Source organism: Halyomorpha halys, unplaced genomic scaffold, assembly GCF_000696795.3.
Source record: "Halyomorpha halys isolate HHAL.00 unplaced genomic scaffold, Hhal_1.1 Scaffold896.1, whole genome shotgun sequence".
NCBI classification, from domain to species: Eukaryota; Metazoa; Arthropoda; class Insecta; order Hemiptera; family Pentatomidae; genus Halyomorpha; species Halyomorpha halys.
In genome coordinates this window covers 80,918-96,840 of record NW_027112585.1, presented here as the reverse complement: position 1 = coordinate 96,840, position 15,923 = coordinate 80,918, and the positions used below count along the sequence as shown (strand labels likewise).

Sequence of the window (15,923 nt, the reverse complement as noted above, 5' to 3'; positions counted from 1 at the left end):
TATATATATGATTTTCATTCCAAAGACTCATGAAGATTTTTTCCAAAAGGATTAGTTCTAGATGAGATGTAGATAAACCCCTCACTGTGGCCGAGTGTTCGAAACCATGGACCTTAGGCAACATATATATATTACTGAGATATAGATACAACCTCTTGAGGGTAATTGAGTAGGCAGAAATGGTTCAACGATAAAAACAAAATTAAGCATTATAGGAAAATTCAAAATGGTGATTGCCAAACATCAACAATTAATGTGGGAGTTACTTGCTCTGTGTAATAATTTTTTTAACTAGCTTATTCAGACATAAATATTAAAGTTGAGCTTTGGAGTTCCATGAAACAATCAAATTCCTTCAATACCAACATTCATCTATAAAATTATTAACAAAGGATTTAATATTTCCAGATTTTGGCCAAGTAAGAATATTCCTTCTTTAATAGATACACCCACACAAACCTATTAGTTGGTAATTTTTTATACAACCTAATAACCCTTTGAAGTTTATTATTAATAGGAGTCCTGAAAGGTCACTGCAGACTTAAAAGACATCTTAAGATATGTGGAGTAGTTCATGATGAAACCTGCTCCTTATGCGGACAGGCCCCAGAGACTACCTTACATTACATAGCAGATTGTGGTAGGTATGCGTCATTAAGATACAGGCTATTAGGCTCTGATAGAATTAAAGGAAATGAGGCTTCCTCTATAGATTGGGAGTCCCTTTTGAATTTCATTAGAAAGACGAAAAGGTTCGATATAGAGGAATAAGATAATTAAAAATTCATTCCATTGGTTTGTCTTGGAGATGGGAAAAAGGACCAATAGGCCTACTTCCTGGACTTGTTCCCATCACCATTACCAGTACCAGTACCAGTAACCCTCTGAAGTATCAAGAAGATGATCATGGGACCTCTAAACATAGAATAGCTATTTTATAGCTGCGATTCAATAATTTTTACATAAGACATTGTCATGTCATAATAGTTTGTACACATTTCTTTATTTTATTCTATTACATAACTTCCCGAAATATTTTCAATTATAATACAAATCTTCTTGAATTTCAATTTTAAAGTATAAAATCAATTTAAAATTTAATTTTTAACCTGCTAATGTCATATAAATACCATACTAAGGTTAATAAGTTAGAAATACTAATAATTATTTACATGAAATATGAGTCCTGGTGCAGGAGTCATTCGTCTTATATGCACATATGAAAGTATATTCAAGAGATGGCCTTCTCGACTTGCAGCAAAACACAATCTACACAAAATATGAATCACTTTATCATAATTAGAGAAACAGGCAGATTAATAAAAGAAAGTATTTTGAGAATTATAATTCAATACAGATAAAATTTTTATTAATTATCACTGATTAATTATATAAAGTTTGCAAACAATTGCTTTACCTTCCAGCAGCAAAAAGAGTACCATGGGCAGAGCCAAACGTAGAGATAGTTACGGATAGTGGCATCAACCAAGCCATAAATCCAAGTAAGCGGTTACCAAAAGTCTAGAAAATAATAATAATAATTATGATTAAAACAACAAACTTAAATTTGACATATAGAAATTTAGAAACTGAACCAATGATACATTTGTGTGTTAGTATAAATTATAAACTGATGTTCAAAATGATTTCATCATTCCTAAATATTTAAATTACATCAAAAAAATATTACCATTTGATTATTTACTTTTTCTAGTCAATAGTTTCTTCATACCATTAATTAATGAGGTTAGTGAGATCAAAAACATTGAAAAAATTACTTATTAATGCTTATAGGAAAATTATCAGTCAGCAATCTGTTGTTGTTAAACGTATATTATATACAAATTTATTTTCTTGAAATTTATTGACCAACATTAATTTGACATACATTTCCATATAAATGAATATATAAGTACAGTAATAAGTGCATTATATTCAACGTACGATACAATATAAAAAGTAGACAAACAATTGTTACTGGGTCTGTCAGACACATCTTTCACATTGAGGGTTAAGCTATGATTCACAACTTTAACTGTCCCAAAAGCTATTGATAGCAATATATATATTGTAATATCCTCTTTTTTTAATAAATAGTTGATATTTATAGATAAATGATTTTAATTATGTTTTTATTTTATGTATATTGTTTCAGTATTGTTTATTTGTTATTTTAAATCAAAAAGCAAGCTAACCAAATTTTCATTGTCTATAATAAATTTGTGATTCAAAACAAAACCAAGATGGTAGTATGTATCCTTCAGTCAACAAGTCCTTTGAATCAAGGCCATGTTGAGCAGATTCAAATATCATAAAAACTATTATAACTCTTCCCATCATAATTGAAAATACAGTAAATTTAAGAAAAAATAGAAGTCAAGAAATAGTGCTAAAGAATAATATTCAGTAAGTAAATCATTTGCAAAAATTCCTAACTGTTGTGCGACAATTGATGTTTACATGTAACATCGAGGGAGGTTTTGGTTTTTGGCATCATTCGTTGTTTGGGCGCGAATGGGAAATGATGTTTCCAGCATGAGGAGGTCCTCATCAATTTCTGTCCAGCAAGGGTGGACATTTTGAAAAAGGAAGACAACCAAGAGTCACCCAAGAAGAAAAAGACTCTGAGTTTGGATTGCCTGGTGAGAGGACGTCCATCGGCTGAAAGCGGGAAAGATTGGAAGCCATTGTTGTGAGAGAAACATAGCTTTTTGGAAGGACTGGAAGCCATTTTTGACGGTAGGACATAGCGTTATAGAAAAGAAGATACCAAGAATCATCAAAAGAAGATTGTGAAATTGGTTAGTTTTGTTATACCTAAATTTAAATACATGTGTAAAATAGATATTAATTTAATTAAGTGTTAATAGTAAAAGTATCTGTTTCTGATTGCCTAGAAACCCGCCCTGAGTTTAGAGTCTTTTATATTATAAAATTTAAATAAAATTCTATTATCTATTTAATATTAAAGTTTTTAATTTGAACCAAAGCTATCTTTTAAGATATGAGAATTAAAGTTTAAAAAAATATAAAATTCCATTCATTTTAATTTAAATAAATTTTTGATCATTACAATATATATATATAAAGTTAGCTGTATAACAATAAGAACCACTACTGATAGTATTAGCTATTAAGTTTAATAAACTATGTGTTTTAAATACCATATGTTTTAGATACCATATGATTGTATTAATAAAGTTCAGTTGTTGAGATACTCTTGTGTCGATTACTCTGTGTGTTACTACGAACCCCTTGTTATTTTGATTAATCCTTCCAGTTTAATCGTAAGTTATATATATATTAATAAATGACCTTACCACAGCAACAGCTTCTGATTCAGTCATTTCCACAGGAGACATTACCGCCAGATAAGAAATATTCATTAGAACATAGCATATGGTAACCAATGGGATAGCAATAACTATAGATCTTGGTAAATTCCTGAAACAAAACAAGGAACAATTTTTGAAATTTATCGTTGATAAAGTAATCAACATTGAAAGTATGGAGTGGATTTATAAAATAAAGAAATGTGTAACGTGGTTAACATTGGAAGGAACTTATATAATAAAATTAATCAGAAGAGGTGAAACACTCAAAAAGTAGTTTTTATGACTTACCGGAAAAGCCTGGATCGCTCTCAAGGGAATCAGTGGGGAATCAGTTTCAATAGACTTCTCATCCACAGTGCCCAGTCCACTATAACACAGTACTTAAATGCACCATGTACGATGTGGTATTGTGAGCATTGTGGGAGAGAATAATAACTCTCCTAAAACGTGTTGTAGAAAAATAATTTACCTTTTTTTTCCATCACGTGTATCTTAGTAGATTTGATGTCTAAAATGGTCAATGAATCGTTATTTTTGTATTGTACGTTTAAAAATGAGTTTTATGTGATAAACTTTGAAAAAATTAAATGTACTATCAAATGTAGTGAGTAGACCGAGCACTAGAGAGCTTGGAAAGTCATACCTAATACATCATTTGTGTGTTAGAAGTAGGTCTGTAAATTTTGTAGTTATTGGTTAGTAGTTTATTATACAAAGTAAATTCACTACAGTAGGAAGGTATAATTCAACAACAATAATGATGATCACCTGAAACAAATTGTTGTACAAGATATACATTGTACAAAACACCTAAGCTATATGTATTTTTGAAAAAGAAAATGTGGAAAATTTAAAACTAATTATATTTTTTTTACACAAAATGGAACAAAAATTACTTACTTTGAAGGATTTTTAATTTCTTCAGTCACATAATTTAAGTTATTCCATCCATCATAGGCCCATAAACCAGTGTAAAATGCTGTAGCTATATTCCCAATAGAATATGTTGTTCCTTCAAACATGTTTTCTAGATTTTGTGTATTTCCTATGACAAAAAAAAACATATTAGCAAATATATGTATTTATTTGAAGTGTTATTTAGCTTGAATAGTTCAAATACAATTACCTTGCATCAATTTGTACAATCCACCAACCACGACAACCATAACTGCTATTAATTTGGCTGCGGTAAATACATTCATAACACTTGTTGCTAAGTTAACACTGTAGCAATTTATAAATAAGATGATCACTGTAAAAAAAAAACTATTGTATGTATTTTTGTCATAGTAAGTAATTAATTTAATTTATAAGTCATGAAAAATAATTTGTAGGCTATTATTTTTTATCTCCTTAGAAAAAAAATTGTACCTCCTATTTAACAAGATTATACATTACATAAGTAATAAGAAATAAATTCAATACTATTTCTGTAGCTATATGTATTTATTTATTACTCTTCAAAGAATTGTAATAGGCAAATACATCACATATACTCTGTTAGCTTGTAATGTCTAGAATATGTTCATATTATATATTGCAATTTCCCTCAAAGTATGCTATCTTGCAACTTTTTTTGAAAATATATTTTAAAAAATCAGTTGTTTCAATTAAGGCCCACTAATGAAGTTCAGAAAGAGAGAACATTTTTTTCAGTAATCAACGATTTAGTTAAAGTTCTGATACAGATAAATCTTGAAAAAAATACTTATCAAGAGTTATTTTAAAAAGTAAAAATGGTTTTACTTACTTGGTTTTGGTAAAAAAAATGAGAAATGGTTTTGTGTTCAATTTTCAACACAATTTTAATTTATTCTATAATTAGCTTTCTTACATAGTTTTCCTCTAAGAAAATTCCTGAAATTTGTTTATTACAATTACTGGTAAGGTGATCTACACGATATTCTTAGAAGAATCCAGTAAAATTCAGTTAAACCCAGCAAAATGTAGATCTTAGAAGATAGGTCTTATACATAATAGTTAAAATAAAGTTAAGTTAAGAAAGAATCACTAACATTGTCTTCAACACTTAAATGTAAAAATTTGTCCGATGTCTAACATTACTCCTAGGAATTAAAATTAATTCTTTTAGGAAAGGAAATTAATAGAGGCTCCCGTACTGAATAAGGCTTTTATTTTGTGGCCATATGTTTTCCAAAGCTACACACTATAAACTCAGTTATAGAATCATAGTAAAGGGAGGATTCATTACTTGAATAAATGATGTTTAAACCTTTGCAAAATTTACTAACAAATATACAACTTATTTTAGTAAATGCAAATAATACTTCCAAAAATGAAAAAAAAAATTAAGAATACACAAATTAGCCATAACATGGAAAATTCAATTACTTACATATTGCCAAAACTCCTACAAGTTTCACAACAGTGACTGGAGGATCACACTCAGTGACAAATGCCTCCACAGCGTACTTTGCAAAACTCAAACAGATTATGGCCATTTGTGAAGGTTTCAATACAAGTGTGGATACCCATGAAAATAGGAATGCTGGAAGTGGTCCATACGCATCCATAAAATAGGCATATTCTGCTCCACTGCTTGTGTTCATTGTTCCAAGTTCCGCATATGCAAGTGCTCCTATAACATAAAGTTTGTATTAATTAAGATTTTATAAAAAGAAATTCTGAATAGATGATTTTTGTGAACTATGATAACATACCTAATAATGACAGGAGACCACAAGCTATCCAAATAATCAAACTCATTCCAACTGATCCTGTTCTAACCAGTAAGCCAGTCGGTGAAACGAATATTCCAGAACCTACAGTTTAATATAAAATTGAATACATTGTTTATTATCATCCCTTAACTTCAAATTGAGGATTCAAAATTATATAGTTTGAGTCAGTGGTTCCCAACCCGCAAAAGTAAGCGGCTCCCTAAAACTTCTCATTTTCAAATTTGATTTCTTGTGCTGCCAGACCTTCCTGTGGTCCACTGGTGAGGCTCTACCGGCCCTTTGGGCCATGGGTCTCCAGTTGGGAACCACTGGTCTAGCTGAATAACTGATAAAAAATTCAATTTTTCAAAATTGAATTATCTTATACAACTTGGTAGGTATGAGGAATGAGTATCATCCAGCACAAATGTTTCAGACATCCTTTAATAAAGCAAACATCGACTTTTATTATCCAGTCGTATACTAAGTTTATTTCCCTTGTAATTCAAGTTAGCTATTTATTCATAAGGGACACAAATATATAATTAAATTTAATCTTTCTACCAAGCATGTATATTTAAAAGAATGTTTCGCTAACGAATAATATAATAATACATGGGTATCAACAAACCAATCATAGTGCCAACAATTAGAGCCACCCCACTGAGGAGTCCCACCCGTCTCTGGAGGTGAAGAGCGTCACCCTGAGTTGAGCCGGCCCCCTCCAGCTTGTCCCCTCCGCGAGACTCATCTTCGCCACTCCCAATTGCTGCTCCATCCTTGGTGACATTGTTTCCTAAAAACAAAAGATTTTATTTTAACTGCTTTTATTTTGAACTGAAAAAGTATACTGCCTTATAGAGTCCAATCCATGATCTGACATGCCTCTATGAAATAATGACCAGAGATTTAAAGGAAAATATCGCAGCATGATTACTTGAGCAAAATATGACAACAGCTTAAAAATATGAAAGAGAAAGAAAAATGAGAAGTTATTTAAAGAAGTAAGTATCTCATAATATGAAAAGGAATATATATCTAAGAAGATGTAGAAGGTAATTTCAACTGAGAGGAAGAAGATAAATGTTTCTAGAATACAATGTAATATAGTATTAAATCATTATAATAATACCATGATGGTATTAAAATAATAAGAAAAAGTATCTACCTTATATCAATACTTAGAAAATCCATGGAATCAAAGAAGGTATTATCTGGTAAACTACTACTAACATATATTTTTGCTTAATATCAGACATGACTATCCCTTGATGGTTAGCCCTTGGATCATCAATATATTAGTTTTATTTTTCTCTATAAACTTCAATAATACACCATATGATCTTTCTCATAAGGTTTGCGTGACTAACTTGTTTTAATCGTAAATGTATTAAGCATCAGAGCATTATATCAGTACAGAATGAATGAAGGTTTCATATAGAAAATATTATATAGGCCTAGTATGCAGCAGTGTATTGACGTACTTACACTAAAATATTAAGCTAAATTCAAGGGTTTACAACCTATATACCTCAATTCCCTTTCTAGATGAAGAGGAGAACCAATTACATTTTGCATTAGTCCTCAATGTCAATCAATTCAAATTGAAGAAATTATGAAAAATGAACAATTAAAAATTCAACCTCTTTTAACCTAGATAAATTTCAAGATAGTAATGAAATACCTAAGTCAAGCTTAATAAATTTCTATTTATATTTATCTATTTTTTAAAATAATGTTGAAAAAATTTGGATCAAAAAATCATAATAAACTTTTATAATGATAAAAATGAAAACATGAGGAGATGAAAAGGTTATGTGATATTTTAGGGAAAAAAGGGATTATTGCTCAGAAGAATATTTTAAACACTCCTTCCTTCACAGCACAGTGTTTAGTTTTTCTAAACCATAAACTGTGGTAGTTTTCAGAAGTTGAAAATTGAGTATTTCAGTGTAAACAAGGAATAACAAAATCATAAAACTCAATTGTTCTCAGATTAATATGTTTACAAAATAACAATTTCATCCACTCATGTCTTCAATTGTTTTAATTTTAAATAGATTTTCTATATTTAATTTTTTCAGGAAGTTTTTCCCACATTTTTTAATAAATGATTTATTTGCACTCTTGTTATTGAAGTTTTCATACTCAAAATCTTTAACATTATTAACTTTGCTGAATGAAAGGAATATGGTCCGGGTGCGGTCAAAAAAACTCAAAAAACATGGGGCGAAACGTTGGCTCAATAAAATAGTATAATTCTACTATTTGAGTTTTTTGACTGCACCCGGACCATATTCCTTTCATCTTTACACACAGTCAATCAATAATCTTCCAACTTTGCTGAATATATTGATTCATGTATAAAGCAGGTAATAACTACTTTTATACTACATAAAATATCAACCTAGAAAAAATAAAAGAAAATGAAAATCTGCAACAGCCTATGGCTAGGCTTAAGGGACACTAAAATATTATTTCAATCAATAATAAATAATATTATATGTCCTTTTACTGTACTGACTGTGAAGCCTTACTTATAAATATTAATGATGTTTACAATTTAGTGAGAAAAGGGAGGGTTGTTAATTGAATCAGGATAGGATGAACACTGTACTTTAGCTCGGATATCAAACTTCCGCAAACAAGAAGGCAAGAAGAGTTTTGTTGCAGATAGGTTTTGTAAATACAAAATAGCTCAAGCTATGCAAGTGATAGTATGAAAACTTTATTAAAGAAATTATTATCAAATTATATTTGTACTGACATTATCAAATAATTGTGCTGAATTTTTTGTAAAACAATTAACTCTTTTTCTTTTTTTTTTATTGTAATGCAATAGTAAGATTAATTTTCAAGAAAAACTTCAACAATAATAATACAATTATTAGTTTAATAATATTAATCCATATATTAATATTTATATGTAATATTTATGAAGCCCACTCAACTATATTCCTAGAGCAGTTTAAAAAAAAAATTAGTGGTTTTAATTTTTTTTTATTCAAGTACATCTCAGTTTAAATATATTTTACAATTATTTTTTAATAAGTAAGCATTGTATTATTTAATATTAGAACTTCTTCTTTTTTTTTTTTTTTTTTTACAGAGCTTCTTTAATATTAAATTTCAATATTTTGTTAACCATAATCACCTAATAGAAATCATAATTTTGCAAAATATACATAAAAATTATTTAAAGGCTTTAAAAAAATTACAATTCGATTCAGCTAAAGCAGAATTTGCTTCATACGCCCTAATAATATCCAATTACAGTATAAATACATACAGAATACAATACAGAATACAAATACAGTTATAATATCCAAAAAATTAGCATAAGCTTGAAATATTTCAGCAGCATTGATTTTGAATTAATTTGCAACAAAAAAATCTGCTGTATGGGATTTATAATGGTGAAATATTAATTCTGAACTTAAAAGCAACATCTTATATGCTTCATAGGCTGTTAAATTTATCAGTTTTCAACTCACATATTTTAATTTATATAAGTTTGATATTAAACTTAAACAAATTATAAAAAAAGTATAATTTTAAATAACAGCAAAATTGTTGTATATGAATATAAAGCTATGTTATTAATTCATTGAAATTTAACATAAGATGTGTTCGGTCATAAAACATAGTATCTGAATATATGATGAACATTTCTTATAAACTGATGTTTCGGGCAACGTCAGGTTTTTTAAGGCTGATTTCTTAAATTGTAGGTGAATGTTTAGGAAATTTATTTTCTTTCGAGAATAATGCTGATATTAAGTTATGGTAAGTGTCTCCTAGTTGAAGACAAAATATTGTAATTACTAAACATTTGAACATTATAAAAGTTTTCATTTGGTAAGTAGCCATGCTTTATGACCAAGCACTTCATATGCTGTCTTTAATGAGGATGGAAACTAGTAAATAAAGCATATAGAACTAAAGTGAATTAAGTCCATAAATTAAGTTTCTGAGATAATCAGGATAGAGGTTTATTAACACTAATTGAATCCTAATGTAATTAGGTGGATGATTTCCTTTTTATTGTAGCAGCATGAAGGCTAATTTAGATATAGGTTATCATTTAAAAATTAAAAGCTGGCTTGATGCAGTCCCTGAAATTTGATAAGACGTTATCAGGGTTAAAGACAACTGTCGATATCTGGTTGAAAATAGGGATAGCAGGGACTTGGTTCACTTTTGCTCCAAAAATATACACCATTAACAAGAATTAATATGTAGAAACAATTTTTAAAAATATTTCAGGCTTAATCCAGTTTAACTCTGTAAGCCTCAAATAATAAATTAATTATCAGTTGATCGCATAGTAACAAATTAAATTACTCTTGTCATGGTAAAAATTGATTTAAGAAGGTAGAAATGTTTATATTAGTATATTTTATAAATGTATTTAAAAGCTATGCAAAATATGATTCACAAATAAAGCATTTTATTTAGCCACCATGAAAGTTGGATTATTGCCATTTTATATGCCCACCTATTTTAAAACGCCTATCTTTTTATATCAATTTAGTTGTTTAATTAATCTTAAATGATTTTTGGATTGAATATGATATCTAGCTATTGGAGTTCTTAATTTCATATTTTCTTATATCAGCTTGAGACAACTGGAGCACTGAATCCGAAGAATAATGGAATATTTAACAAGATAAAGATAAAAGTAACAAGAAAAACTTAATAAAAAGAATGAAGCTATTTGAGAGATGGAGAAACTAGCTACATTCTTTTCAGTATTCAAAATGATGAATTTTAAATAAATAACTTTTACAAGCTAACTTACATTGAGGAAACTACACTGATACAAGTTATAGTTAACTTTAGAAAACCTGCACTTGACTTGATATAATTAAATTTACACTAGTTGAAACAAAAATACATACCATAATACATAATAAAAAAAATTAAACTGTCTTATTCGTTCTAAAAATTAGTAATATGTAATTTTACTAAAGAAGAATATTTTTTTCTACTACTCTAAAACAAATTAGGAAAAAAGGAATATTTAATTTTTGATTCTGTTAAATGTCATCATTAAATCAGTTATACTTTAACTTAGGTTATAGCAGAAATAACCACCTTCCTCACCTCCACTGACACTTTATTTGGGTGATGGGCTAGCTGCTTTCAACAGCTCTATGGTCTGCAATCGTCTATGCTTGATTCATAGACGCAGCACCCATGTAGTTTGTGGTATTTTCCTAGAAAAGAACTTATCAGTTCGAATATGCATTGGCATAAAAATGGAAAAAGGGAATTTTAAAAACTAAAAATTAATAACATACAATTAATAACTATTTCCCTGATTTATTCTTATTAAAATTGCAGTATGAAAGCTTTCTTTTCTTCTGTATTTAGTGGGCTTTTGAAAGGTGTAAAACAATGGCCGACCATTTCTTTTTCATTTTCTATTTTCTACATATGTCCTATTTTTTTTTCAAAAGACATTGTCTTAGGAATGGAATAACAAAAGCTGATGATAGACTGCTTTGGATCAGAGTTATTATTTAATTTAAGTTATTTGGGAAAATATTGTGTCAAACATGAAGTCTACAATAGTTTGAGATCTCAATGCACTGAAAAAACCAACCCTTGGAAGCACCTGTCAGACATTATTTCAAAGGGCGAACTTAATATTGATATAACTGGCAATAAGCCCTCTTGGTCTACGGACTGCTTGATAATAACTACACAGCTGCCGCAGTTCAATCCTAACGTTTTGCCAAGCTATTCTTTTTAGTTAGACTAAGCATGGGGCATAGAAGTCCATTATTGCCTCCATGAACAGGCGATGACTCATATTTGAAGCATGACAGACCCTGAAGAAGACATACTCAGAAACCAATTGCATAAAGTTGGTCCGCAATATTATCACATCAGTCATGTCACACTTGAAAATCAAGCAATAAGAAGAAGAAACCCTCATACTTGGATTTGAAACATTCCTTCGCCTTCATCAATAGATCCCATTGCATCCCCTTACCTTAGAATGCCACATTGTTTCAGGCTAGATATACTTGAGTGATGTCTAAGGCATTTCCTTAATAAACAAAGATAGACTATTCTAGAAGATCTAGTCCAGGTTGGAAAAGACCCTTATAAATCAGCCTTTAAATGTTATGAAGGCATACCTAAGCAAAACCTATATAGGTATGTCTCTCCTTATAATATCAAAAAAAGACTTCCCGTATTTCATAACAATACTTACTAATCTCTGTAATATACATTACAGTACAGGATAGAAACACTTGAGTAAAAGAATCCCACACCAAAAATGTCGCGAGAAGGGGCCTAGCTGTCGACAGTAGCGTTGATTTGATCAATCAAAAATTATTTTACTCCAGTCACTCTAAAGGCAAAGAAGTGTGCAACCTGATTCATTGTGGAATCATGAAAACCCGGGAACCTATGGTCAGTACAATGGAAAAGTGGCGTATTAGAAAACTTTTGAGAAAATTGAGTTTGCAGATATAAGGTTGCAAGTTGCAAATTCTAATTCTAATATACTTCATTCGATGACTTTGTATTTTTAATTAGTGATAATACATATTCATTTATTTTTGGTTTCAGTATTTTTTTAGGTCCTCCAAATTAAGTTGAAGGACTGATATTTTTTTGTAGATCGAGTTGGTGGTAGATAAGAGCTTTTTGGAAGTCTTAACGATTTTCTCCGACACCAAGTTTTTTTTTCGTGGTTAAGGTATTGCGCATCTCCGCAACCTTTCTGAATTGAATTTAAGGTTTGAAAATTTATTCGTGAATTTTGTATGATATCAGTTAGTATCCAATAAATATTTCTCACCAATTGTTTAATCTACACTGGATACTTTAGAATGAATCCAAATTGTAATAAATTTAATTCGGAAAGAAAATACAAAATGTTCCAAAACAATGCACGAGAAAGAAATTCAGCAGTCCAATTTATTTTTAAATTTCGTCAAGTAACAATTAACGCAACAATTTAAACGTTTTTCGTCCCTTTTCTATACAAAAATGTGATAAAAATACTTTTAAGAGGAACTGTATTTTTTTTTTTTAAATAATGTGCAATTTACAGTAATTAAAGTTTAATTTAAATTAAAAAGAAAATCCGTGTTCGTTTAATTTCCTAATAATAGTATACAACCGTCATACTTGATATTAAAGCTTGTATTTTGTTTATGTATCTTGTAGTACAGATATGATTCAACTTATGTTTTATTTCAATTTCATAGGAATCAATCTAGAGGGTTTCATATTTCAAAAAAAATAAATAATTGCTTTGGGAGGAAGGGTTGTGGAATATTATGGTACTTTCTCTAAAAAAACCTTTTTAAAAACTTATTTTTCTGCACAGAAAAAACTCTGGTTAGTTATTTGGCTAAACCTTTGAGACGAATACGAAAAAAGTACGATAAAAACTTCTAAATATTTTTTAAAATTTTATTATAAACTGAATAGTGATAGTAAAGTTTTAAGTTAGCAACTGGATCCACAGTATATAAAAGTGAGGTAGGCACAGCTATATTTGTAGCTCGCGTGTCCCCGTCCCTCCTCCTAAAATAGAGCCTCTACAGCCAGAGATTCGAGTCACACAGAGCAGGTGGCTCTCTTCTTTATCATACGGGCGTCTTTAGAAATTATCTCGGAAATATTCGGAATACAAAGTAGAAAACAACCGTGAGTTTCTCATTTGTTTTTATCTATAGCAACGAAAAGCATTGGTTAGAGGTCTTAGTAAAACCTCTTTACATAGAATAAGTGCAATATAACTGCACTTTAAACTTTAGGATAACATATAGAACCATAACTACATTATTAATGAAAATATTTTAAATGAGGAGAAGACAAAACAGATATTTTTGTATCTGATGAAATTATCGAGTAAATCAAGTTAGATAATATTTCCTCAAATCAGAAGCAGTAATATTACCTCATCCTGGATTATGTTTTTTTTAAACGTCAATTTTTAAGAACTTCGATTTAAAACAAGAAAAGATGGTTATGACAGTATCGATTATTTCAAATTTCTTTTTGAATATAATTTTTTAAATGACTCTAACCTGGATTCAATTCTTTCACGTTTTTAAATAAGATAAATGGCCAAATTTTTGACAGAATGCAACTGATATCAAGTTTCTTCTGCTTAATAAACTCATTTATAACACAAGGAAAGAAAATAACTCGAACAATAAAATACTTGATTACGTGCCAGATGTCTACTCTAAATAATAGAGGTGCAATCCACTAACTCAAGCCACCATGTATTTTTTGTATCGAATTAATACAACTAAAAAAATATTATAATGGATTCACAACCATCCAAATTTATTGCATACGCCGAATGAGAAGTAATTTCATGTAAAGTGGGGGGAGAGGAGGGAGAAGAATTCCATATATTTCTTTCAAAAATTGAATTTAAATAATCTCAGAACTTACATCCAGTTTTTTATTTGCTACCTTATTTAATATAAATTCTCTATAATTCATCCCTTAATTTAAATTAATCTATATTCTGGCATAAAATTTGAGCCATTGTGAAAAAAAGTTGTGTAAGTCATTTTGTTCTTATTATAAAAAAATAATTATTTAATAAATTACTGAGGGCACTAACTTCAAATATTTGGATATGCTCCAGAGACTAGTTTTAACAGTAAATTCTCTTATTTTTATTATTTTTTTACTAAAAATGTTATAAAACTCCCCCCTAAAGTTTATTTCACTATTCCAATACTGACTTACACCAATTTTTTATTCAACGGCTCATTTGTTAACATGTTTAATATTTGTCGAAAAGTCGTTGCAACTCTTCTGATAACCATTCTTAGGGGATATATTTTCATTGATGGTTGGAATATCAGTAAGGGCCTGTTAAGAGGCTCGAGGTACGGCCACACTCGCGTCGAGCCTGGTCCAACATGTTCTGTAGTGGGCGTTGCAATAGTGTGAACGGTACCTCATGAGCAATGATCATCAAATGTGGAGGTAGTCATTGGTGAAAAATATCTCTCAACGCAAGCCAGGCGGAGCAAAAGTGTGGCCGTACCACTCCGTTGGAATAATTGTTTTGCGACAATAACATTTTAGTATACTTGTATATTTCGTTGAGTTAAAACATAACATTATGATAGGTATTTGTCTTTCGCATGAATAAAAAGTTCATAATATTAAAAATCATTCCCCAAATTAATTTATTTTATTAAATGTTTTTACTACTAGAACTCGTGAAAGCAAATATGGAAATAATTAACAGAGGAAAAACTCGTTACATATTTAGATGATTATGACCTTATACAATAGAGCTCTTTTCCTGTTGTTTTGGCAAGGAATTTCCTTGAAATTAAGTAAAAGCTTTATTTTCTCATACTGATATTGACGTCAATGTATACTTACATAATAAGTTAATATGGTATCCTTGTAATGTGACATGACTATTGAGGTAAGAATAGCTAAAATTAGAACTTAAGTCATAAATAATGTAAAGGGTCAACAAACTGGGCGTTAAGAAATTACTTTACCTATCTATACCAAAGTATTATACTACTTGAAGTAATTTTAACAGTTAAAAAAAAAACGAATAAATTCAAAATATCAGGAAACCCAAATAGATTTAAATACGCGAAGATTATGGTCTATTTAAACAATGGGAGTTGATAATTCAGTAATAATAATTAGAGAAAAAGACAACGTTAAAAAAAGAAGAAGTAAGACAAGTGAAATCAAAATAACTTTTTATCATCCACCACCCACTTCTTACTCAGAACCAGATAATTCCGTACTTTTATTAATTTCAAAGCTATAATAATTTAAATGGAGATAATTCTGTTTCTAATTCGTTTAAATTTTATTTAAAGGTTTATCATGTAATTAATTAAGTTAATAAACTCACTTGAAACCTAAAAAAAAAAAC

At 29.4% G+C, this 15,923-nt stretch overlaps 1 protein-coding gene across 2 annotated transcripts in view; it reads right to left on the bottom strand.

Moving 5' to 3' along the window:
* The window catches only part of sbm (sobremesa), a 21,280-nt gene that overhangs the window by 3,498 nt on the left and 1,859 nt on the right, over nt 1-15,923 (bottom strand). Inside the window, exons 2-10 of one of the 2 annotated variants that reach the window (XM_067050377.1) lie at nt 11,123-11,235; nt 6,648-6,812; nt 6,017-6,118; nt 5,692-5,934; nt 4,462-4,587; nt 4,236-4,380; nt 3,321-3,444; nt 1,418-1,521; nt 1,173-1,269 (exon numbers count right to left, since the gene is read on the bottom strand). In XM_067050377.1, coding sequence (XP_066906478.1) covers nt 1,173-1,269; nt 1,418-1,521; nt 3,321-3,444; nt 4,236-4,380; nt 4,462-4,587; nt 5,692-5,934; nt 6,017-6,118; nt 6,648-6,654 — 948 coding nt within the window. In that variant the 5' untranslated portion in view covers nt 6,655-6,812; nt 11,123-11,235. The remainder of the gene's footprint in view (nt 1-1,172; nt 1,270-1,417; nt 1,522-3,320; nt 3,445-4,235; nt 4,381-4,461; nt 4,588-5,691; nt 5,935-6,016; nt 6,119-6,647; nt 6,813-11,122; nt 11,236-15,923) is intronic. The other variant, XM_014430498.3, reaches the window with a different exon arrangement.